Genomic DNA, 25,031 nt, shown 5'->3' on the forward strand with positions numbered 1-25,031 from the left:
CCCCCCCCCCCCCCCCCCCCCGCGACAGATCAGTTCTTTGGGTAGATTCCCACTGGGACACAGACACGCACAAGCCCATCAGGAAACGTTCTCTGAAATGATAAAGGCCAAGATAACGGGAGGGGCCTGCAGACGAGACAAAGGGCCTCGAGGTGGGGAGCCTCACAGCATCCTCAGGAGAGGAGGCGCGCGGGCGCTGTGCCACAGCCCCGGGGCCGCCGCACACACCGGGAGCCGCAGGCACCCATGACGGGCTCCCCTGGGGCTCCGGGAGCGTAGCCCCAGGAACTGATTTTGGACGTCTGGCTCCAAGCGTGAAGGGTGAATGTGCGCTGCCTTCACGCTCTGGTCTGGGGTGATTTGCAGCCAGAGCAAATACAGCCCTGTGGCCGCGGGGGGCTCTTCCTCAGCCCTGTGCAAATCCCGGCCGGCGTGCAAGTTGGAACCTCATGTCTCTGGTTTCAGCGGTTTCAGTGCCGCCAGAGGGACGTGGGAACGTGGTCACAGGGACCCTCTGCCACTGCCTGTCCACCACACGTGGACAGACGAGCGCGCCATCCTTCCACGTCACAGCAACACCTACGACAGCGTGTCCTGCCCCCGAAGTCCCATCGCAGTGAAAACCATCTCATCTGTGAACCTCCAGGCAGGCAGGTGCGGCCGGGCTGGCTCCCCACGCCCGACGCGCATACCCTGCTTCCAGCCCTCTGCCCTGGGACCCCCGGCCTCTCCCTGCACCACCTCCACTCAGCGCCCGAGCTCCTGGCACGCGGGCCTGGGGACTCGGGAACCCCTGCTCTCACGGCCGCTGCCTCGCACCGTGGCTGTGCTCCTGCCCCACTTTCTGCAGGTCCCGCCTCGTGCTTCAGACCTAAGTCAAAACCCGCCGTCCTGCAGAGCCTCCCCTACCACACCCCCGTGCACCCCGTCGGGGGGGGGGCAGTGACCACCGGCTCGGGCCTCAACGGCACCCCACGGCCTCGTGCGTGAGGCCCGCCCGCCGCCACCCTGCCCGGAGGCAGCGAGCAGCCAGCTCTGACCCGCAGGCACCTGCAGGTAAACTGGGGGAGACACAAGAGGGCACAGAGGTGACCAGGATGGAGCCAGGCTGCATGGCCGGGGCGGCCCTTCAGAGAGTGCTTCTCAAGTGTGGGCGGCGACCCCGGCAGGCCGCAAAGGAGAATCCAGGCCTCATGAAACCAGTTCTGAGGGTCCAGTCATGTTGTCCGTGCACCAGAACAGAAAATGTTACTTCAGCAGATTAACACTGACGTTCTACGAAATTTCTGTCTGGGTTTTACAGGCTTCCAAGCAGCACATGTTTCTATTAAGTGCCTATTATCTGCTGTGGGTTTCCGGGCAGGGACCACACGGCAGGTGCAGATGGGCGCTGAGGGCCCACGGAGCACGGCAGGTGCAGGGCCCGAGTGCTCCCGCCCCTGGAGGTGGCCAGGCCCTTCCCTCGTCAGTCCTTCCCCGCGTAGGCTGGGGCACCCAGCATGAGGCCGGTGCTGTGCGAGGCACTGGGGACACACGGGCTCATATGGGAGCGGGGGCCACAGGCCAGGACGCAGAGAAATGTAACGAACGCCAGCAGTAGGACAGCCATGGAGGAGAAGCTCGGGGTCAAGGGTAGAGCAACGCCAGGACTCCCCAGGAGAGAGAACCCACCCAGCAGTGGGATGGCCTGAGGCAGGGCCTGGGGGGAAACTGAAAGAAGCCAAGGGGGCCGGCAACACAGGTGAGCCCACGGGACCTCCAAGGCCAGGTTCAGGGCACGCCTTCAGGCGACGGTGATGAGGAGCCTCTGAAAGGCTTGCGGTAGTGGGAAGAATGGATTCGGTCACTGGGAGTAGGGTCCCTGCAACAGGAGGGTCCAGGACTGGCAGATGACACAGCAGTGCCCCCCTCTCAGCCCCCAAGTCCAAATACAACAGGAGGCACGGGCCAGTCACGCCCTTGGAGGCCTGCACGAGGCACTCATGTCCTCCAAGTGCATCCCACGTGTGCCAGGTGACCGACTGCACTTTCCTGCCAGGCCTAACGGTCTGCAGCTCCTCTCAGGGCTGCAGTGGTCTCCGTGGTGCAGCCTCACGTGGCTCCAGCCCTTGTAATGCAGACGTGGAGCACTGGGCAGCCGAGGTCAAGAGAGCTACTGGACGGGCGTGTCGAGCAGGCCCTGACGCTCCCCACGGGCTGTCGGCCCCCCATCCTGCAAACAGTGCACCCCATACCTTAACTTTCATCACAGTTTTTTAGAGTTTTTCAAGTCCTGCACCGAGGCTTTGGCACCTTGTCTTTCCTGCACAGACAGAGCTGTGCCCACAAGGAAGACCCCAAATCCCCGGATTCACCAAACATCCCGGTGCATGGTCCCAGCCAGCAAGACCGAAACACCCCCAGGATCGCCAGCTGTGCACTCACATAACTCTTCCCACCGGGCCTGAGGGTCAAGAGGGAAGTGAGACCAAAGGGTCAGGGCAGGCCTGGCAGGACGGGCAGGCGCTCCCAGCCAGCTTGGCCTCCACCGCCACCGTCTCCCTGATGGGAAGAGCCACCGCACCCACGGTCTCAGCAGACGCCTTCACGAGAGCGGCAGCCACGTCAGCAGGACCAGCTCACGAGGAGCCAGACACCAAGCTGGGCAGCTCCTGTTTACAACCTCAGCCCTCACACCCACCCCGCGAGAGGGCATTTACACACATGCACGCACACACACCGGTTTACTAACGGAAAACATAAAGCTCAGAGAGGTTAGGTCACTGGCTCAGCACCACACGGCCCATGAGCAGCAGGGCTGGCTGTACAGAGCAGTGGCCAGAGCGGGACCCGCCCTGCATGGAGGGACGGCTGGGCCCGGGAGCTGCAGGTCACGCAGCGGGCAGAGCTCAGCACCCATCAGCAGAGCCAGCGTCCAGGCCCGCAGAGCCACAGGGCGCTGCTCACGGCGGCCCACACACTCCTCCCACGCACACCCATCTCGCCCACCCCCTGCACGAGCTCCGGGGCACGTACTTACCATGTGCCCAGGGCCACGCTTCCCCCACTTGCCCACGCACACCCGCCCCCAGCCCCGAGCCTACACGCACACGCGGACCAGACTGAACTCGGGGAACGACTGTCTCACCTGAAGGGACCTGGGAGGTTAACGGAAAGGCCGGTGAAAGCACGAAACCACCTCAAAGGAACTGAACACAAACTCAGGTGCCTCTCCCCGGGCCAGCCGAGGCCTCGTCCTCGAGTCTGGGCTGCTGACCCCGTTCCCTGGCATCCGTCCCCGGGCAACCGCACCCACAGGACAGCACCTCGTTTGTCCAAACCTGTTCTGCTTCTTTTTAAAAGCGGACCCTGACTCCGGGCTGGGAAACCATCTACGTATGGAGTCTGCAGATTGTTCCCGACTGTTCCCTGAGCATGTTGCCCACGTACCAGGGGCACTTTTTTAGTGACTCATTTTATCAAATTTCCCCCAAGTGTTCAACTAATTTTTCACAGAAAAGATAATTCCTTTTCGTCCGCACAGGCTTGCTAAGTGTTGTGCTGACAGATGACACGAAAATCCGGCAAATCAACGATTTCCCAATTATGTTCTTATGATGGACTGGGTGGGGGTGTGGGGAGCCTCGGACTCCAACCAAGGGGCCCCGGGTGCCTTGCCGCTGTGTCGCACGCCTGCTGTGACCTTCAGCAAGTCACCTCCCCGCTCTAAGTCTCAACTGCACAGCCTGTCACACGGAGAGATGGCGTCTTAATGGCCCCCTAGCATCTCCAGAGCACAGAGGCCCCGCTCCGCACCTGCCCGGGGGCTGGACAAGCGGGATGTGCTGGCGGCCAGGGGCCCTGGGGGAGCACAGCCAGTGCATGAAGGTCCCGGGGGACGCAAGGATCCCGTGGCCACACTCGGTGGCTCTGGGGTCAGAATACGGGGACGCAGGGGCCTAAGGGACAGACTACAGTCACACCAAGGAGACGCCTGCAGGTGGAAGAGGACCAGGGATGCTTCCGACGTGGGGGACGGCACGGGCAGAGAAGAGCAGGATGTGGAGAGCCGACACCCGGACGAGCAGGGGCGAGTCCCCCACGGGCGCATGCCCCGGCTGTATTTTCACTACTGACAACATGGGGAGAATGAGTTTCTTTGTTATACTGAATCCAACCATAAAGGAAAAGGGAGAATGGGGCCACGGTGTGAAAGAATGGGTCCCCGCACGTGCGTGGTTCCCGTAGCCTCCCCCCACCCCAAAACCCCGTGGGAGCGGCTGGCCAACTGTATGCTGCCCAGCAGCCCTGCAGGAAAGCAGGGAGCCCCAGCCGTGTCCCCGCAGCACAGCCACGCTGAGCCAAGCCCCCAGGGCTCCGCGGCTGCCACCACGGTCGCCTTGAAGTGGAGTAGAGACACCGTGACTCTGAGAACTACCCCAGCTCAGCCGTAAGAAGGCAGCAGGGTGGTCTGGTTCCTGTCTTGCATGAGGAGCTTGGAAGTGGCTGCTACGTCCCAACAGCAAGTAGAGAGCTGAACTACAGAAAAGCCAACACCTCCCCCGATCCACAAGGGACGGGGACACAGGGCAAGCTGCTGCCCCCAAGATGGGAGAGACAGGCAAGCGAGCACAGGAGGCCTGGCTTCCTGGAGGGGAGACTGAGCAGCATATTGGCGATGGGGCGGGACCCCAAACTGTTAACAGGTGGTTGCTGGAGGCTTGTGCAGACCCCTCTGAGGGCAGCAGCCCCGGGCACTAGGTTCCAGGAGCCCACTAGGTGCTGTGAGATTTACCTCCAAGAGGTCGACCAGGTTCCACCAGAGAATGTAAGGAAAAGTCCCTCAGGTTTCTGGCAGGGAGACAGGAAGGAACCGGTTTTAAATTCTCCAGAGCACCCTCCTCTGAAGGTCTGCCCTCGGGGGAACCCGGTTAACCAGAGCCTCACTGACCCGGGCGCGTGGATCCCCAGCTCTGGCCCCTCATGCCATCCTGGCCGCCCCCAAGGGAGGGAAAAGGCAGAGAAACCCTTGTGGGTCCACATACGGTGGCCAGGCTTGCCCATCACAGGACCACAGAACACTTCCTCCCTCCCCACCGCACTCGCCCCCCAGAGAACGGTCTGCAGCCTTCCTTTCCCCAGTACATCCTGTCCAGCCATCAAGAAAAAGGGACAAGGTCAACCAACATGATGTGGAGAGAGCGCGAGTGGCAGCAGAACCTGACAAGGCAGGGACGCTGGAATTGTCAGACCAGGAACTTAAAACAACTCTGATTAACATGCTAAGGGCTCTAAGGGATAAAGGGTCCAGCATGCAAGGTTAGATGCGTGACAGAAACAGACGAGACCCCAAGAAAGAACCAAAAAGAAATGACAGAGATTAAAAAAAACAAAACAAAACAAAAAATAAAATGCAAGAGAAATGAAAATCACTCCTGCTGGGCTTGTTAGTAGAAAGGACACGGCTGAGGAAAGACTCTGTGAGCTAGAGGACATATCTGTAGAATCCTCCAAAGACGAGAGGCATAAATACTTGAATCAAGGAGGGTCATTTCCCCAAATTAATGTCAGGCATCCAACCACAGCTCCATGAAGCCCAGGGAGCACCAAGCAAAACAGAGGCCAAAACCCCATAACTTGGCACACCCTTCCCAAATGACAGAATCGCAGGTAAAGAAGAAATCCAGAGAGAAGTCCAAGAAAACAAACACGTGATCCACAGAAGAACAAAGATAAGACTTGCACCGACATCTTCTCAGCAACCATGTAAGACGTGAGTAGACAGAGATGTCTCGAGTCTGGAGAGGAAAACCACCATGCTGGAACCCCGTACTCTGCGAAATTAGCCTTCAAGAATGAAGGAGAAATGGGCCTTCTCAGCTAAACAAACAGTGAGGGAGCTTGTTCCTAGTAGACCTGCAAAAAAATGTTGTGTTCTTCAGAGAGAAAGAAAACGATACAGATCAGAAACAGACTCAGCAAGAAAGAAGAAAGGAAGAGCCCGGAAGACGCGACAGGGAGAGTAAAATACAGACCTTCACTCTTCTTATTCCAACTGATCTGATAACAGCTTGTTCCAAATAATAATGCCACCGATGTGTCTGCTTCTGTGTGTGCACCCCCGTGCACCCCACGCGCCCACAACACGCGCCCGTGAGCCCCTCCCCTCCCCCCCAACATACACCACAGCAGTGGCAGCGACACAGGGACGGGGGCAGAAGCTGGGACAGCTTTGCGATCACTGAGCACCCACCGACATGTGGGGCAGTGCAGTGTGATTTTTAAAGTGAACTTGGATTAGCAGTAAATGTGTGTTGAAAACTCCAGAGCAACTGGTTTAAAAAAACAAAACAAAACGAAAACTAAAAAGGAAGTATCGCTGATATGCTACGGAAGGAGAGAAAACGAAACCATATAAAACGCTCGATGAAAAACACAAGAGGCAGGGACGCCCAGCTGGCTCTGTCACTGGGGCACATGACTCTTGATCACAGGGTCGCGATTTCGAGCCCCAGGCTGGGTGTACAGATTACTCAAAAAATAAAATAAAACCACATGAGGCAGAAGAAGAGTGGGAGACAAAGATCAGGAACAAAGAAAAGGGCAACAAACAGAAAACAGTCACACACACATTAATCCGACTGAACCAAGAATCACCATAAATGTCAAAGGCCCACGCGCACAAGGTAAGACAGAGGTTGTCAGGACCTAAGGGCACGTTGTCTCCAGGAACCCACTTTAAATACACGCGCATATGGGTGAAACGTAAAAGCAGAGAAGTACACTGTGCCAACAACACTAGTCAAAAGAAAGAGGGAGCAGGTGTGTGAATCTCAGAGCAGACGTCAAAGTATGGGAAGTCACGAGGGTTAAAGAAGGCATTTCAAGTGAGAAAAGGTCAATGCTCCAAGAGTACAGCAATCCTCAATGCATACACCCGAACAACAGTGTGTCGGTAAAACCACGGGACAAAGAGAACCAACTATCATAGCTGGAGACTTCAACACCCTCAGTCAGCAATGAAAGGACCCAGCAGGCAGAAAATCAGTAAGGACGTAGCTGACCTCAACAACCACCAGCCAACTGGGTGTCACTGACGTGTAGACAACTCCGTCCAACGACAGCAGAATGCACATTCCTCTCGAGCTCGTGGACAACATTCACCAAGACAGACCACATCCCGGGCCACAAAACACAGCCCGACAAATTACACAACAGAAATCGTATGTCTGCCTTCAGACCACAGTGGGACTAAACTAGAAAACAGTAACAGAAACATAACGAAAACCCGAAATACATGAATAAACAACACACTTCTAATAAAACCACACAGGTCAAAGAAGAAATCTCAAGAGAAACTTTAAACTGAAGGTTTTAAACTAAAAGGAAATGATAATGCAACTTATCAAAGGCTGTGGGATGCAGCCAAAGCAGCGCTCAGAGGGAACTGTATAGCACTGAATGTACACGGTAGAAAGATCTAAAATCAATAATCTGTATTTCCACCTTAAGAAACTAAAAAAACGACAAATTAAATCCAAAAATAAGTAGAAGAAAAGAAATAATAATTAGAGCAGAAACCAAAGAAACTGTCAACATGAAATTAATAGAAAAAAAAAATCAATGAAACCAAAGCTAGTCCTTTGAAAACATCAATCAATTCAATAAGCCTCTAGCCAGGCTAAGAAAAAAAAAAAGAGAGAGAAAACACAAAGTACTAATATCAGAAATGAAATAGGGGACATTGTTACAGATCCCATAGAAATTAAAAGAATAATAAAGAAACACTATAACATAAATGTGACAACTTAGATGAAATTGAATTGTCCTTGAAAGACACAATCTGCCAAAATTCATACAAGGAAAAAAAAGGTGATCTGAATAGTCCTATATCTATTACAAATACTGAATTAACCTTCCAAAAGCACCAGGCCCAGATGGGTCCACTGGTGCATTCTACCTAGCTTTCAAGGAAGAAATTCTACCAATCCTGTCCAATCCCTTTCAGAGGACAGAAGCAGAAGGAATACTTCTAAAGTCATTCTATGAGGCCAGGATTCCCCTAATCTCAAAATCACAGAAAGACATTACAAGAAAACTACAGACCAATGTTTCTCATGAACACAGATGCAAAAATCCTCAACAAAATATTAGCAAATCAAATCCAACAATATATAAAAAGAATTATACCTTACAACCGAGTGGGATTTATCCCAGCTATGCAACTCATTCAGCATCTGAAAATCGATTAATGTAATCTATCACATCAAAATATTAAAAAAAAAACCCAAAACACACATAATGGGTTCATATCAAAAAATGCAGAAAAAGCATTTGACAAAATGCAAGACCCATTCATAATAAAAACTCTAAATAACTAGGAATAGAGGAAACCTTCTCAACTCGATAAAAACTATCTACAAAAATTGTACAGCCAACATCATACTTAATGGTAAGAAACTCAAAGCTGCCCCACTGGATCAGGTACAGGGCAGGGATGCTCCCTCTCACCACTCATTTTCAACACTGTACCAGAAATCCTTGCTAATGTAATACGGCAAGAAAAAGAAATTAAAGGTGTACAAATTGGGAAGAAAGACAAAACTGTCTTTGTTCAAGATGACATGATCATCTGTGTAAAAACTCTGAAAGAATAAATAAAATCTCCTGAAATTAATAAGCAATTATAGTGATGTTGCAGGATACAAGGTTAATATGCAAAAGACAACTGTTTACCTCTATACCAACAAGTGGAATTTGAAATTAAAGATACAGTACACAGTAAGATTTAGATTAGCAGCCTTGAAAATGAAACACTTAGATATGTGTGTGTGTGTGTGTGTGTGTGTAAGATCTATGTGAGGAATACTACAAAACTGATGACTGAAATCAAAGAATCAAATAATGGACAGCTATTCCATGTTCGTGGGTAGGAGGACTTAATATTGTCAAGATATCAGTTCTTCCAAAATTGATCTATAGATTCAATGCAATCCCAATCGAAATTCCAGCAAGTTATTTTGTGGATATCGACAAACTGATTCTAGAGTTTGTACAGAGAGGCCAAATAGCCAATGTGATATTGAAGGAGAAGGACAAAGCTGGAGAAGGACACACCGGACTTCAAGACTTAGTATAAAGCGACCGTAGTTAAGACGGTGTGATGCTGGAGCAAGAACAAATACGTTAGTGGAACAGAATGGAGAGCTCAGAAATAAACCCCCATAAACACAGTCACCTGATCTTTGACAGAGGAGCAAAGATAGTCTCTTCGACAGATGGTGCTGGAACAACTGGACATCTACGTGCAAAATCATGAATCTAGACACAGACTTTTCACTCTTCACAACAATCAACTCAAAACGGGTCATAGACCAAAATGTAAAATGTGAAACTATAAAACTCCAGAAGATAACATAGGAGAAAGCCTAGATGACCTTGGGTGTCGTGATGCCTTTTTAGATACAACGCCAAAGACGCGATCATGGAAGAAATAACGATTAACTGGGCTTCACTGCAAGTAAACCCTTCTGCTCTGGAAAGACAAAATCAAGAGAATTAGGAGACAAGCCACAGACTAGGAGAAAATATTTGCAAAAGACACATCTGACAAAGGAGCGTTATCCAAAATATACAAAGAACTCTTAAAATTCACCGATAAGGAAACAACCCAGTTAAAAAGTGGGCCAAAGACTGGTTGTATATAAGACTGATGAATCACTGACCTCTACTTCTGAAACTAATGATACATTGTATGCAAATTAATTGAATTTAAATAAAGAAATTAAAAAGAAAAAAAAAGTGGGCCAACGACCTTAACACCCCACCCAAGGAGATACACGACACCTTATTTGCACACAGAAAACTGCTCCACGTCATCAGGGAAATGCAAACTAAAACATCAGTGAGACACCACCACGCACCGCACCGAGTAGACTGGCCCGAATCTGGAACCCCGACAACCCCAGATGCTAGTGAGGATGGGGAGCAACGGGAACCCTCATTCACACATGGCGGGAATGCAACACGGTGTGGCCACTTTGGGAGACAAGTTGGCACAAAAGCGCACATACTCCCACATACAGTCCGGCAGTCATGCTCCTTGACATTTACCCAAAGGAGCTGAGAACTCACGTCCACACAAAAACCTGCCCATGGATGTGTCCAGCAGCTCTGCTCATAATCACCAAACTTGGAAGCGACAAAGACGTCCTTCGGTGAGTGCATGGATTATTAAACTATGTCTAGACAATAAATATCATCCAGCACTAAAAACAGATGAGCTGTCAGGCTGAAAAGACACAGACGAACCTTAAATGCATGTTACTAAGTGAAAGAAATCAGTGTGAAAAGGCCAATATTCTATGATTCCAAAAAAATTGAAATTCTGGAAAAAGCAAAACGGATCAGTGATGGCCCGAGGTGGGGCTGCGGGTGGGAGCGAGATGAGCAGAGCACGAGGATTTTTAGGGCCGTGAAAATCCTCCGCGTGATACTACGATAGACACATGTCACCTGTGTCCAGATCCATAGGACACTCAACAGCAGGCGTGGCCCTAACATACACGACGGACTCTGGGTCAGTACAATGCGTCAGTGCAGGCACATCCCTGGTACAAAATACACCAGTCTGGTGATCGTGGGGTGGGGTACACACGTGTGGGGAAAGGGATGTAAAAAATCTCATCTTCCCCTTAATTTAAAACTGCCCTAAAAAACTAAGCGTTAAAAAAAAAAAAGACAATTTTGGGGCACCTGGGTGGCTCAGTCAGTTAAGCATCCGACTCTTGATTTTGGCCCAGGTCAGGATCTCAGGGTCAGGGGATTAAGCCCTGTGTGAGACTTAGCCGGGGCATGGAGTCTGCTTAAAATTCTCTCTCTCCCTCTGCCCCTCCCCACCGCTCCCCACCTAAAAAATTAAAATAAAAAAGAACAAGGTAGTTCCTCGCATGTCAGCCTGTGAATACTTTCAAGACGTTTAAAAAAATTTTTAAAAAGAGAACGCAATTAAAAAGTGGACAAAGGATCCAAGGGGAAGTCTCTCCAAAGATCTACAAACGGCAATACGCACGTGAGAAGTCGCCCAATACCATCAGTCACTAGGGAAACGCAAATCCCGACCACGAGACTCCACTTCACCAGTGGGGATGACGAGGACCAGAAAGACAGGGGGCCGCAAGCACCGGGGCGGGCGTAGGGGGACCGTAACCTCCACACATGCTGGTGGGGACGCGGCACGGCGCGGCCTCGAGAACGGCAGGCAGGTCCCCAGAAGGTGGCGCACAGAGTTACTGACCGCCCGGCAGGGCCACCCCTAGCACGGACCCAAGAGAAACGAAAACATGTCCCCACAAAACCCGTAAGCGTTTGCAGCAGCGTCGTTCACAACAGCCACGACGTGGCAACCACCGCACGTCCGTCCACGGCAGAGCGGACACAGCGTGGTCTGCCCACAGAAGGGAGCCCCGCTCTGCCGTAAGAGCCACGAAGCGCGGACCGAGGCCACAGCGCGGGCAGAGGCTGCAAGCACGGAGTCAGGGCAAGGAGCTGGGCGCGAGGCTCCCGGGGGCCGTTCACGCGAAGTGAGCGGGACAGCAAACCTGCGGACACGGACAGCGCGTCGGCGGTCGCCCAGGGAGGCAGGGAGGCAGCAGGGTTGCTAGCGGGGCGGGTACTAGCGTCTGTTTTCGGGGGGACGAAAGTGTCCTAAAATTGGCTGCAGTGAAGGCTGCTCGGCTGTCGGTACTAAAAACCCCCGAACCGCACGTTTTAAATGGGTGAACGGTGTGGTACGTCACTTACACCTCAGTAAAGTGTTTCTTAAAAACACACACACACCCCAGCCCGCTGCCCTCTCCCTCGCTCGCGCACGAGCAGAGGACGGACGTCCGGAGCGCGGGCCCCGAGCAGCCCCGGGGGGCCTGGGAAGGGGGCCGGCCCCCTGGGGAGACGCTCAGCAGCCTGGGAGCCCCGTGACCTCGGACAAGGGCTCTTTCTGGCCCGCTTCTGTTTCTGCAGCACGGCGACCGCGTGACCTCGCTCATGGAATCAAGCAAGGGAAAACAGACCCCGCGTGCGAGGTCTGGCACAGACCCTCTACACACGCGGAAGAAACCAACCCGTGCCTCAGAGGACCTCGTCAGCGACAGATACAAGGTGCTTTCAGAATTCCACGTACAAAATCATAACATGTCATCAGAAATAACCCACGCTCAGTTTCACACGTTGCTTTCCAAGGACTCACTTGAGCTCAGCGCCCCACTGTTTGAAAGAGAAATTAACGGGATTTGGGTGCCCTGGGGCTGGCTGGTGAGCTGCTGCCTCTCCTACCAGCTCTCTGGGGGCGGCTTCCACGGCGAGGACATTTCTGGCTTCCTCGGCAGAAGCATCCGGATGTGGGCAAATTACATCTGAAAGACAGGCAAACAAAGGTCAGTCCTCGAGGCTTCCACGTGGGACTCCCCGTCCTATGTGAGACACCGGCCACGGGACAGAGCCCGTGGTGGCGTCAGCATTCTGCGACTGTTTTCACCTAAAGCCCTTCCATGTTTGTGACGTGCTTCAAACCCCCTGGGCCGAGAGGGGCCGGGGTGCCCTGAGCGGTCTCGCAGATAGGCAAAGCGGCAGGAACCTGTGGCCAAGGTCCACGGCCTGCGCTGATAAGGGACAACTCCTGGGATCAGCCTTTATGGAGAAAAGCAAAGTGCAGCGCAGAGCTTACGAACACTCTGCCTCTAAGAAAACGGGCGGATGGGAGTATTCTGTGCGTCTTTGCCACTGTCGGCAGTGGTGACCCGAGGAAGTAAGCTTGCACGTCCCAGGGGAGNGGTTCAGAAAAGTCACAGGAACGCTGGCGCTGAACGATCAAATCTCAGAAGAGCTTTGAACTGTAAGCTTCTGAAATACTGAAGGTTAAAACGGTATGATGTCCAGGATTGGGTTCAAAATAAGAGTATTTGGTTATTTAAATAGAAAAAATACTTGCTTCAAAATAACAAAGTACGTAGGGGTGTCCGGGAAACCAGATGGGTCCATGAAATCGTAATTTTGGGAATCAGTAAACGTGGGGTAAGGTTACAGATTCTCTCTTTGCATAAAAACTCCCTGTAATAAGAACTTCTCTTAACATTTTGAAGAAATGTCCCCAGCTGCAAATACTTTGTGTTCTCAGCAGTGGAATCCCCTCCCAAGAGCAGGGGATGTTTGTGAACAGAGGACAGCCCGCCCTCCTCTGGCGGCAGCGACCCTCACGCTCTCCGTGAAGCAAAATCAAACGGCCTGAACACGGACACCCAGGAAAACGCGGCTTCTCATTGGAGGAGTGCTGGATCTGAGCGGCTCCGACGGTGTCCACGGAGGGCCCTGAGCGCTGGTGGGGAAACCAACCCCAACCACGGGCTCTTCCCATGTGGGTGGGTCACTAAGTGACCAGGTAGCATGGGAAGGGCTCTGAGAACCCACACGGGAAAGCACGCCATGTGTGACGGGAAGAAGCGGGGGTCCGTGTACCTGTCAGGGGAACTCAGCTGCAGCCCAGAGTGGGATCCTGAGTGGGAAAAACAGGAGGGGTGCTGGGAGACAGAGGATTGGGGGCGGGCAGTGGGTTGTAAGACTGAGTGACAGACGCTGGAAGTCATGCATCAGCACGGATTCCCCATTCTTGGTTTGAGGTTCAAACCGCCACCCCGTGGCGGACACGGTGTGCTCCGCGTATGGCCGACAGCGAGAACCCATCTAGGAAGGACGTAAGGGGCGCCTGGGTGGCTCAGTGGGTCAAGTGTCTGCCTTGGGCTCAGGTCGTGATCCCAGGGTCCTGGGATGGAGCCCCGCGTCGGGCTCCCTGCTCAGCGGGGGGGCAGGGGTCTGCTTCTCCCTCGGCCGCTGCTGCTCGCGTGCTCACTTGTTCCGTCAAATAAATACAATTCAAAAAAACAAAGGAAAGAGATAAAGTAACAAAGTCACACAGAACCAGGGAGCCCCTGGCACCCAGAGCCTGGGGTTTGAGAAGACGCTGCAGGACAGCAGAGGGAGCAGAGGGAGGACCCCACCCACGGCTCCAGCCACAGCCGCTCCTCTTCCCTCCTTCACAGATGGGAGCTCCCGAGACTTGGAAAGAACTCCAATAACAAAAAACAAGGTCAAACCCTGAGAACTGGGTCCGGCCCCCGGAGGACAAACACCGCACGGCAGGTGCTGTGACTGCACCTGCGAGGGCGGGCGGCCGCAGCAGAGAGTGCGCCAGGCGGTGGCACACGAGGGACACCTCCGTTCCTTCAGGGAAGGGCAACACCAAGCTCGGGCTTCCCGAGGGCTGGTCTTCACAGAGCTTGCGCGAGGGTGCACGCACCGGGCCAGGAAGTGGACACGGCGCCCGGGCTCCTGTCCGCAGCACGCCGGGCCAGCTTCTCTGTCTGTGCGGCCGCAGGCAAGGCGAGCGGCGGCCCCGCTGCGGGCACGGGCTTTCAAACACTCTTGCAAAGCACCTCCTGCCCAGAAAACCGCAGGCCATGCGGCCATCCTGGGCCCCACTGGAAACGCTTCCAAGGCGCACGAGGTGCAGGGGCCCAGCTGGAGACAAGGGACTGGAGGCCGGGGAGGATGCTGGCAGAACACACGGCCTCTGAAAGTAATTGTTCCACGTGAAAAAGAAGCCATTTCCCAGTTATGCTATTACTGTCATCTTGCCTTGTCTTCGGTTTTTAAATGTGTGAGATTTCCTTAATTAAAAGCAGAGCGGCTGGCCTCTCCTCCACCCGCGTCTGCACATCAGCATTCAGGAGCTGCCTGGAGGGGGACACAAACTAGGTCACAGCAGGGTTTCCCTGAAGTCCTGCCGGGAGCGACCGGATCCACCAGCTTCCGTAGGGAGAAACGGTCTGCGCTGGAAGGCTTCTGGCGTTCAGATGTTCTCTGCTCCTTTCATGCATTTTCAAACACGACAGCTCTGACGCATCCTGACAGCAGGGCTCCCCCTCCTCTCCTGCTGCCTTGACCCGGCTGGGACACTGGGTCGTCCACGACAGGGGAAAAGTCACGGGGGAAGGCCATTCCCACCAGTCGCACAGAACATGACAGACGAGAGGTCTCTGCCAGAGCTGGAGCACAGAGGGGGCTTAGCAGGAAAACGTTTCTTTCCCCTTTATTGTTGAATTCTAACCCCAGATTGTGGAGGTGCGCTCAGACGCAGAAGAGAAATCTCCCAAGTGAGGGCAGACTGTGTACCCAAAAGGAGGGGCTCTCCAGGCCCCCAGCCAGCCGGTCCACACGTCCTGCTGGCTGCTCCCACCATGGCTGTAAGCCTTGTAACCAGCAGCCAGCAGAGAAGAGGGGCTCATACGCACTGGGGACCCGGACCATGGATGAAGAAAAGAAGGAGTAATTAAGAGCTGGGGCAGGAGGCCCTGTACTTCCCGGGAAGGCTCACGGGTCTCCCTTCTGACCTGCCTCTCCTGCCACCTCCCTTTGAGACCCCGGAGTTGGGGTGGGGCCCCCACCTGGCAGGTGACCTCCCTCTCCTGCCTGTGTCACCTCCTCACCTTCTGTAATCTGCTCAGACCCCAGCCTTGGCACCAACACCCACCCAGCTCACCTGCACCCCCTTCCCCCAGAGCCGCGCTCCAAAGAGGCCCCTCCTAGGTACAACTGGAAGCATCCTCACACCCTTTCCTGGTCTGAAGTGAGGCCAGAAGGAGCCTCAGGGGGCATCCCACTAACAGATAGGGAAACGGTGTGTGCCCAAATCCCGTGAGCTCCCCCCCACTGGGACCAGCTGCCTCTCCAGCACCACGCAGGAGTCCCCGTGACTTACACTTCTGGACAACACGTAGCATTTGCAGTACTTCACAAATGGGGGTGAGAGAGAAGCACAGCTTCCGATCAGCTCATGGGGCGACAGGGCAAACCAGTCTGTGGAGCCGAGGCAGTTCGCGGGGCTGGGTCTGCATCTCACCGCATGTGGGCCTCCCCTGTGCCAGCCGCAGGACTGCACAGGCCGTGGGGCTGAAAGGAGCGGCCGCGGCCCCGCCCCGCCAGTCCCGAGAAGGAAGTGTGTGGTCTCCCCTCAAACCGTCTGTTCTGCCATTTTCTGCAGGAAGCACCTGCTGTGCTCAGACGGGTACTTGGGCACCAAGACTCCTGTGACCGTGCGTGCTTCGTGGCCCCCGATTTGCAGGAAGTCTCAAGAGACAAGGTGTTCTCATGCCCCGCTGTTCGCTGATCAGTCGACACGGGAAGTGAGCTAAACAGAAGGAGCTGTGTGCAGCTCCTGGAACGCGGCCATCAGCCTCCTGTGCATGCTTCCGGTGGGTCTGGGTGCCTGGCGCCCAGCAGCTGGGAAGCACTTTGAACCCTGCATTTCGTCCTTGCCAAGTACTTCTTCGTGTGTAAACTAGGTCTTTACCATACAGGCGCGGAGACGTGCGGAGTCCGTGTGGGCGGCTCAGCGCTCCCGGGGGGCCGGACTGGCAGGTGCAGGTGCACGGAGATGCGTGGAGACGTGCGGAGTCCGTGCTTGCGGCTCAGCGCTCCCGCGGGGGGCCGGGCTGCCGGGTGCAGGCAGGTGCAGGAGACAGACGAACGTCAAGCTGCAAATTGCGGTCACAAGACAACAGACCCCTACGCGGAAAACGAACTCTCTAGAAGGAATGTTCCGTAGGCCAGCGGGTGACAGTGCTGCTCCACGGCTCCCCACAGCCCTTCCTTCCTCACAGACGCTGTGTGCTCAGCTCAGACCCCTGCCTTCCCTGCTCCCTCCGGCTCCGGGATGGCCACGCAGCACTGGCCAGCGAAGGAGGCACAGGCTGAGAGCTTGCGGGAGAGCCGCCTCCTTTCCGTGTGCCCCCCCCCACCCCCGCCTCCAGGCAGAGGCAGCAGCGGACTGGGAAAACTGACCCACTAAGGATGGCAAACAGGACGGCCACAGTGGCGCCATGGACTGCGCATTACCAGACAAACACACCCCTGACTCAGCTTCCCCGGTGACTACAGCTGAACGCAATCCTCACCGACTCCAAGTTCTACCAGAACATACTTCTACACGGCCCTCATCAAACGACTGCGAGGGGCGCACATGTCGCTGGCGGTCCAGCCCACCGCCCGGCCTACCCTCCCTCCTGACCCACCTCCAAACCCTCCAGGCCTTCCACCACCCGTCAGAGCCGTGGCCACCATGGCTTCCAGCCAGATCCCAGCCCTGTCCCGCCGACCGGTCCCTTCACCAGCACTCAGCACGTCCGACCCACCACTCACCCTGCTCTCGCGTGTCTGGTGACGCCCCTCCAGGTCTGGCCCCTGACCATCTGCCAGCTTCCTCCCGGCCTCTCGCTCCCACTGGACTTCTGAGCCAGGCACCTGAATCGGCCGCTCGTTCTGCATGCCGAGGCCGGCCCCGGGCTCACCCTGCCCCGTGCTTCTCACATCGCCTCTCACAGGTGTCTGCACTGGCCTGGGACCCTCACCCAGCCACGTGCTCCTCCAGAACACGGACTGAGACTTCTCGGTTCTTAGGTCCTAGGGGTGCACCACACCACCCAGACTGCCGGAGACTGCGCAAGGCTCTCCATCCTGCCGATGAGCGAACCGAGGCTCAGACAGACGTGCCTGGGGCAGTGGAGCGGGGCTCAGCAGACCTCCCGACGGCCCAGGCGGTACTAAGCACTTTCAGCGCATGGGCCCCGGCCCAGGTGGTACTAAGCACTTTCAGGGCATGGGCCCCGGCCCAGGCGGTACTAAGCACTTTCAGGGCATGGGCCCCGGCCCAGGCGGTACTAAGCACTTTCAGGGCATGGGCCCCGGCCCAGGCAGTACTAAGCACTTTCAGGGCGTCGGCACCAGGCCACTTCCGCCGTTGAACCCGCCTCCCAAGACTCACAACGGCCTGCCCACCGGACACGTCCATTCCCGAGACCCTCCCCCACAGTGACGTCAGGGGCCGCGGGTGCTGGCGGGATGGCATGGGGCGAGATTGCCCCAAATGAGGGGGCAATGAGGTCAGGAAGAAAGCTTTATTTTTTAGTGCAAATCAGAGTCATAAACGCCCTTCGGTCTAGCGCCCTGGGTCTGTCAGACACGCTCCGCCCTCAGAATAAAGGAACCAGGGCATCGCGCTGGCTCGGTCACTAGAGTGTGTAACTCTTGATCTTGAGGTCGTGAGTTCAAGCCCCACACTGGGTGTGGAGATTATAAATAACTAAATTTTAAGAATAAAGGAAGAGAAGGGCGCCTGGGTGGCACAGCGGTTAAGCGTCTGCCTTCGGCTCAGGGCGTGATCCCGGCGTTATGGGATCGAGCCCCACATCAGGCTCCTCTGCTATGAGCCTGCTTCTTCCTCTCCCACTCCCCCTGCTTGTGTTCCCTCTCTCGCTGGCTGTCTCTATCTCTGTCGAATAAATAAATAAAATCTTTAAAAAAAAAAAGAATAAAGGAAGAGACGGTGTGCCCCCCGCCCCCCAAGGCACTGGCGGCCTCACGAATGTGCTTAGACAACGACGAGACTGAGTCTCAGAGCTGCTTCTGGTCAGAAACCCTAGCAGAACGGCTTTCAAACACCCCAGGGAAGTGTGCACAGAACACAGAGGCACCCTCTTGGCTCTCGGTGTCGTCCAGGTGTGGACATCCCTGAGAACAAGGTGAGGACCTCACGGGAGCACATGTGGACAGTGTGACATGCATTCAGTACCATGTCACTGGCCACAGGGTCAGGCCACAGAACCTGAGGAGCACAGGGTGGGCAGGGCAGCAGGGGCCTGCAAGGGAGGGGCTCCGCGGGCCTCTGTTTCTGGAACAGGGCGGCCACAGCTCGCAGGGAACAGGATGGAGCCCCTGCTCCGCGGAGCAGAGGGTCCCGCGGGCGTCAGGAGGTGCAGACCTCACCCCTTTGTAGGCGAGAGAACCAGTCCTCACTGGCTGGACCCTGGTGTGTGCACCTCTCATGCCCCGCTTCAGGCCTCCGCCACCTGCCCTCTCCCCGGAGGAAGGCAGGAGCCCCAGGGCCAGCCCCACCCCTCCGCCCTCGCTCGGAAGGTCAGCAAGCCAGCGCTGCTCAACGCATCAGTCACAAGGACAGCGTGGCTCTTCACCGTTTCGGTATGCAAATAAAAAGCCACATTATCTCTACACTGAGACTGTTTGGGATTCACCAAGAGTTGTGGAAATGCCACAAATCCAGAATAAAATGGAATTCGTTAAAGTCTCTCTCGGGGAGATGCCGGGAGCACAGGCTTTGAGAACAAAGCCTGTACAAACTCTGTGGATGCATCGGGGCAGGGCGCACATGCAGGCAGCACGGGGTCACCGCCGGCGGACCCCAGCCTCTCATCCGTGCGGGGCGCCGGGCATGGCCCCAGCCGACCCCCAAGATCGTCATCAGGCTTGAATACAATTCTGTACATGGAAGCACCCGGAACGTATGGCACGCCACCACTGGAAAGGGATCATGGCTACTTTGGCTCTGAACGTCCATCCGGCCGACCTGCCGTGGCAAATGGCTGTGTACGAGGAACGGACGTGGCTGCCCCCACCTGTGACTTACCTGAGTTATCTCTGGCTACGAGACCCTTAGAGAAATCCCCGGGGGTCGGGGAGGCCCTGCTGTCCCACTTCACCATGTCCAGGCCACTGCAGTACTCCCACCGCTTCTGCTGCAGTTCCTGCAGCCAGTAGGTCATGAGCTGACGATTAGGAGCCTGCAAAGAGGGAAGGGGAGAGAGCGTTACGGCGGCCACACGGCAGGACAGGCGGACGCTCCTTGCCCCACAGACGGCGGTGATAGGAAGCACAGGTCAAAGAAATCACGGTCCGGAGAGGCGGCTGGTGCTCACACAAGCCACTGAAGCAAACAGCATGGACAGCGGGTATTCAGCCCGGTGAGAAACCCTCCCGCGTGTGGGACCTGGAATCCTAGCACGAGAGAACACCGTCCGCAGACGGCTTCAGGATGCTGGGTGTTCTCGCTGCCCTTGCATGCGGCACGAGCATAAAGCCCGTCTCCAGAGCTCACACCTTGCACAGGCCGGGGTGGAGTCCCGGCCATGCCACGTCAAATAACTGTATTTCCACCCGTTAGCCTGTGGGAGGGCGTCGGCGGACACTGCAGGCTGGAAACCAGAGGCCGCACCCGATGACCAAAACTTTTAAAATTGATGACACCGAGTGCCCGTAAGGGCACCGGGCAGCGGGCCCTGTTGCGAAGCTCTCCCACTGCCCCTGCACCGCGGACACCACGACAGAGCTGCTTGAACAAGAATCCTCGGTTTAAAGGGGAAATCTGGGCGGAAAACAGTTAGCGACCTCGTGACCCTCTCTCACTAAATTCTCCGGGCAAAAACAAACATTAAAGTCACATGCTTTCAATGTCTGACCTATTATTCATGTTACAGAAATCTGGTCCATACGGCAGGGAAAACTGCCTGGAGGCAATGATTAACTGGGGTTCCTTCCCTTTTTAAAAATCTGGAAAGCGCTGAAAGCATCTGAACCTCAACCCTGAGGAGCTAGTGAAAGGCCCCGGGGCTCACGCTGTCCGATAGGAGGCGGAAAAGTTGCAAAGGCGTGGCTGTCAGGTGCTGAGATCCCTAGACAGGCGCAGGGGCTGTGAGGGTGGGCGGCACCCACCGCGCCACGCAGCCCATCAGCGGAAGTCCAGCGAGCGTCCGTGTGTCCCCTTGGCATCTCTGCACGGAGGGAGGGTGGAGCTGAGAGCCGACCTCACCCCGATCTGATTAGATCATAATCACTAACGAGGCTCTCAGTCACCCCGGGTTCAGTCCAGGTTCAACATGGAAAGTTTGCTCAGATCTGCCCAGCACAGCAGCCACTGGACACACGTGGCCACTGAGCACGGGAAATGTGGCTCGTGCCACACAACAGAATAGTCTGGACACGCCGGATTATCTCACCTACACGCGAACACTTACAGCACGTCTGTCGTGGCTCATACCCTGAGTGTCTCAAACGTGCTGCTCTAGACTGATGCCAAGCGCAGTCCATTTGGGGGCCAAGGCTGGTGGGAAGGCCAGGGGCTGGAAAGTGGCCTTGGGGATTGAAACGGAGGCCAAGGGCATCGGGTTCCTGGGACATGGGGCGGCCTCACTTCTCCCCTCCCACAGGACTGAGGACTCAAGAGGACGGCTCCGTCCTTTAACCATGGAGATGCCATCACTCTTTAGGGACCAACAACAGGTCCGGCTAGTCTGGCTGATGGCTCATGGTTTCAGTACCTGTCTCCCTTCTCCAATGGGGCAAGTAGGACCCTCAAGCAATCTGACATCGTGGAACACCTCCACGAGCCATCACGAGGAGCGCCCTCCATGAGCCCCAGCCCAGCTGGGGACAAATGAGCCAGTCCGTGCTGAAGCCTATCACCACCCTGCATATCTGCTCAGCACCCGCCAGCCAGAGGGATGGAGAGCAGGACTGGGAGACCGGGTCTACCCCTACCCTCAATATACAGTGCTCTAATCCCAAATTCTGGAGAGCCAGGTGGGCATTCCAATCATGCTGGAAGGGGCAGAGCCGGGGCTCAGCTCAGCACACAGTAGGTGCCCGTGGGAGACAAGTGTCCAGCAAGAGGCCAGGTGCCAGCATCTGCCGTCTGAAGACTCATGAGGACCATATCCTAAGTGTCCCAGAACACCGGTCTCCCCAACTCCTATACATCCTTCAAAGCCCAATGTAAATGTTACCTCCAGGAGGTTTCCCTGACCTGAGCCTGCATGTTCTGTCTATCCTCTGAACAGGAGGCTCACAACACCGCGTACCCAGGTAAGCTTCCCGTGGAGGTAGGAGCACTCCTCGCGTGTCCCTCATCAGCCTGAGTTCCCTGAACGCAGAGGTCAGACCTGCTGCTCTCAAGGTGGTCCAAGATGCCTGACGCACTCAGATATCGACTCTGTCCTCATGTCCGGCTGCTCCTACTGCCCCGAGGCTGCTAATCCCAGTCCAAACACGAACCACACGGAACGTCTTGGAACGCTGTTCTGGTTGTCCCTATTCAGCCGCATGAGCGTCTTGGGGGCCAGGGGACAGACACGGACTGGGCGGCCAGGGGACAGATGCGGACTGGGTGGGCGCGGTCCTGATCTGAGACACCTACTGCATTTAGGTGTCAGGCCAGGTCAGAGAATGAAAACCAGGCCACCCACACCCAGCCTGACGTGGACTTCCGTCCTCAGTGGCTGTGAGGACCCACACGATGCCCCAGCTACTCCCACAGACCCGGTCCCCAGACCTCCACCGGCCCCAAACCCAGAAGCCCACACCTGGGCAGAAGGGCCCCAGCCTCCTGTCCCTTCCCCTGGACACTCCCCCCAAGCCTGGCTCTCTTAATAAGGTCATCTGGTCGCAAGTGAGTTCGTTCAAGGCCCAGTCCTGGCAGGTGGGTGTGCACCCGGGGGAGGGGCTGGCGCAGTGACCTGGCAGCCTCACGGAGTCGGGCGCCGTCTCCTACCCACTTTCCCAACTCACGACCCCCTGGGCCAAACTCTGCCCTGGGGGTCTCCAGCCCTGCAGGAAAGACCCTCCAGACACCGAACTTCAGCACAAAGCTTGGCCCCTTTGACCTAACGTCGTTCCCGGGCATCCATTAAAGTAATCCAAAAGAAGGAAAAGGGGAAATGCCACGTACACAAAAATGTTTGTTCATTCGCTCGGCACATATTTACCAAGCACCTAACTCAGGCCAAGCGCCGCCGTCCACGCTGGGGACACAGACCTAGGTGTGACCCGGTCGATTCTTGCTTCAGCCACACCCAGTGAGCAAACGGTTTCCTTTACAACAGCAATAAACAGCTAGAAACATGTTCCTAGGGGCGCCTGGGTGGCACAGCGGTTAAGCGTCTGCCTTCGGCTCAGGGCGTGATCCCGGCGTTGCGGGATCGAGCCCCACATCAGGCTCCTCCGCTGTGAGCCTGCTTCTTCCTCTCCCACTCCCCCTGCTTGTGTTCCCTCTCTCGCTGGCTGTCTCTATCTCTGTCAAATAAATAAATAAAATCTTAAAAAAAAAAAAAAAAGAAACATGTTCCTTTACGACCGAAATACAAAATGCCTGGCCTAAGAAACCCTCGTACTTTACGGACACTTTCCTAACATCCAGCCACCGTGACGAGCTCTAAAGGACCTCATCGAGGCACAGCAAGGATACTACAAAACTCATCTGAAGTTTCACCTTCAAGAATTCTGAACAACACGAAGGAGGCGGGGGGCTCTGCAGAGGGGTCCACTCCGCCATGAGTCCTTCCAAACATTCTTCTGTCCCCAACACCCATCCCGATCTCCTTCACACAGCTGGGCACGACCCAGACCGTGACGTGTGTCCACACGCTTGCAACACCATCGGACACCATCGGACACCATCATGGAAGCCATCGCCAGGTGCCGGACGTCAGACTGAACGCGGGGCACACGCAGTCACCGGACACGCACAGCCACCCCAATAGCATTATCCACGTATCCCTTGTGCTACACACCGGGGCTGGGAGCCTGATGTCCGGGCTCACACCCTGCGTGCCGTGAGCGGCGGGGCTCTGATGCCCCCCTGGAGGGACGTGAGTGACATCGGCACTGCACCTGCTGCCACGGCTCTGAGGGTTCGATCGGCGCATTCAGGGCGCCACGCCAGCCGCACCCACTCTCCAGGCATCGGCAGCGACCGCGTCTCCACCAGCACCCAAGGCCTCACGGCCGGTAGCTGGCTCCATGACAATTCGGACCCCGGTCTGTGTTCCTTGCTGTCCCACGGAGGAGGAGGAAGGAGCGCACGCCCAAGACGACGCCCATCTTGCCAGCATCCCAGCAGGACTCAAGCTCCTGATGGTTTTCCTCGAGGGCCGAGAGGCTGAATGGGAGCCTCTGTGAGTGTGCTGGGTTCCCGGCAAGGACAGCTGGCCTGCCCGCCAGCGCCCGCGGCCCTCTGGACACCCAGCTGGGTCAGCTCCACGGCACCAGGTCAGACAGAGCTCCGCCGTGGGTCCACAGGGGCCCCAGGATTCCACGCTGAAGACATTTCTCACGGACAGACTGCAGGGGGCAGCACCGCGTATAGAAGAGAGAAGCCGCGCTCCAGCCCCATGGAGTCGCCAGCCCTGCAAGGTGCCCACCCCGGTGGTCTCTCCACTCGCGCTCCGTGGCGTCTCCTGGAGTGTCCCCCTCCAGACCCAGGGAAGTCACGTGTACCACCTGCTTCCAGACTCCCTGACGGTGTCAGCGGGCCGTGTGACCTGCATGCTAACGGGGCCCACGCCGCGCCCCCTCCACCGGACAGTGGCCCTGCACGCACGCGCACGCACACACACACCCTGAAGCCGGCTCAGCTTGCACAGCCCCTGCTGCTACCGTGCTAGCAACCACCCTCGAACTCCTACCCACTGCTCAACGCCCAGTCCAAACACCGCCCCCCAGAACCAGTCGTGTGTGCGGACACAGCAGTTCAGCCGTCCACGTGGGGTGCAGACTCTGGGCTCCTCCCCGGAGGGCCGGGTCCCCCCACATCTACAAAGAACAGCATGACCATCGTTCATGGCAGAGCCACGGAAGGGAGGGTACGCCCGGGGGTAGGCTCCGTGTGCCCACCTCACTCAGCCCCTTGTTTAAGGGGGCACGGTGGCTGCTCACGGGGAAGGAATTTTGTTTCTTAAACCTGAAGAAGGCTACCTGGATTCCCAAGAGGCATCTAAACAATAAAAGCACAAGAGTATCGTAAGCAGCCTGACGATACAAAACTCAGATGAAAAACAGACCACAGCCCAAATCTGATAAATAACTTCAGGTTCCAAATTTTCTTTTGAATGTTTCAAAATCACGAGCCTGGAAAGAATCTCAAGAGATCTGGCCCCGTACCAACGAAGCAGACGTGAAGTCTTGTGTCTGAGCCGGCAGCAGACGCCGGGAAGGGAACCCAGGCAGGACCTCCAGGCCCCAGAGAGCAGGGAGCATCCGCGTGGCCCTCCATTCCACTGGCGGGTGCCACGCACTCTTACCTCTTATCTTTCCAAACTATCTTAAAATCAGCATTTTCATATGATCTATCAAAATAGTTACACAATTGTAATGTCAATCCT

At 55.9% G+C, this 25,031-nt stretch overlaps 1 protein-coding gene across 5 annotated transcripts in view; it reads right to left on the bottom strand.

Annotated features, from left to right (window-relative positions):
- Positions 1-25,031, bottom strand: part of TBC1D2B (TBC1 domain family member 2B) — a 62,098-nt gene that overhangs the window by 28,123 nt on the left and 8,944 nt on the right. For 4 of the 5 annotated variants that reach the window (XM_040642904.1, XM_008687890.2, XM_008687891.2 and 1 more), the window contains 2 exons: positions 19,508-19,661; positions 12,224-12,389 (listed from right to left, as the gene is read on the bottom strand). In XM_040642904.1, coding sequence (XP_040498838.1) covers positions 12,224-12,389; positions 19,508-19,661 — 320 coding nt within the window. Of the gene's footprint in view, positions 1-12,223; positions 12,390-15,787; positions 17,095-19,507; positions 19,662-25,031 lie in introns of those variants that run through there. The other variant, XM_008687893.2, reaches the window with a different exon arrangement.

The sequence above is a fragment of the Ursus maritimus genome, unplaced genomic scaffold (genome assembly GCF_017311325.1).
Source record: "Ursus maritimus isolate PB19 unplaced genomic scaffold, ASM1731132v1 scaffold_27, whole genome shotgun sequence".
Classification (NCBI taxonomy): Eukaryota; Metazoa; Chordata; class Mammalia; order Carnivora; family Ursidae; genus Ursus; species Ursus maritimus.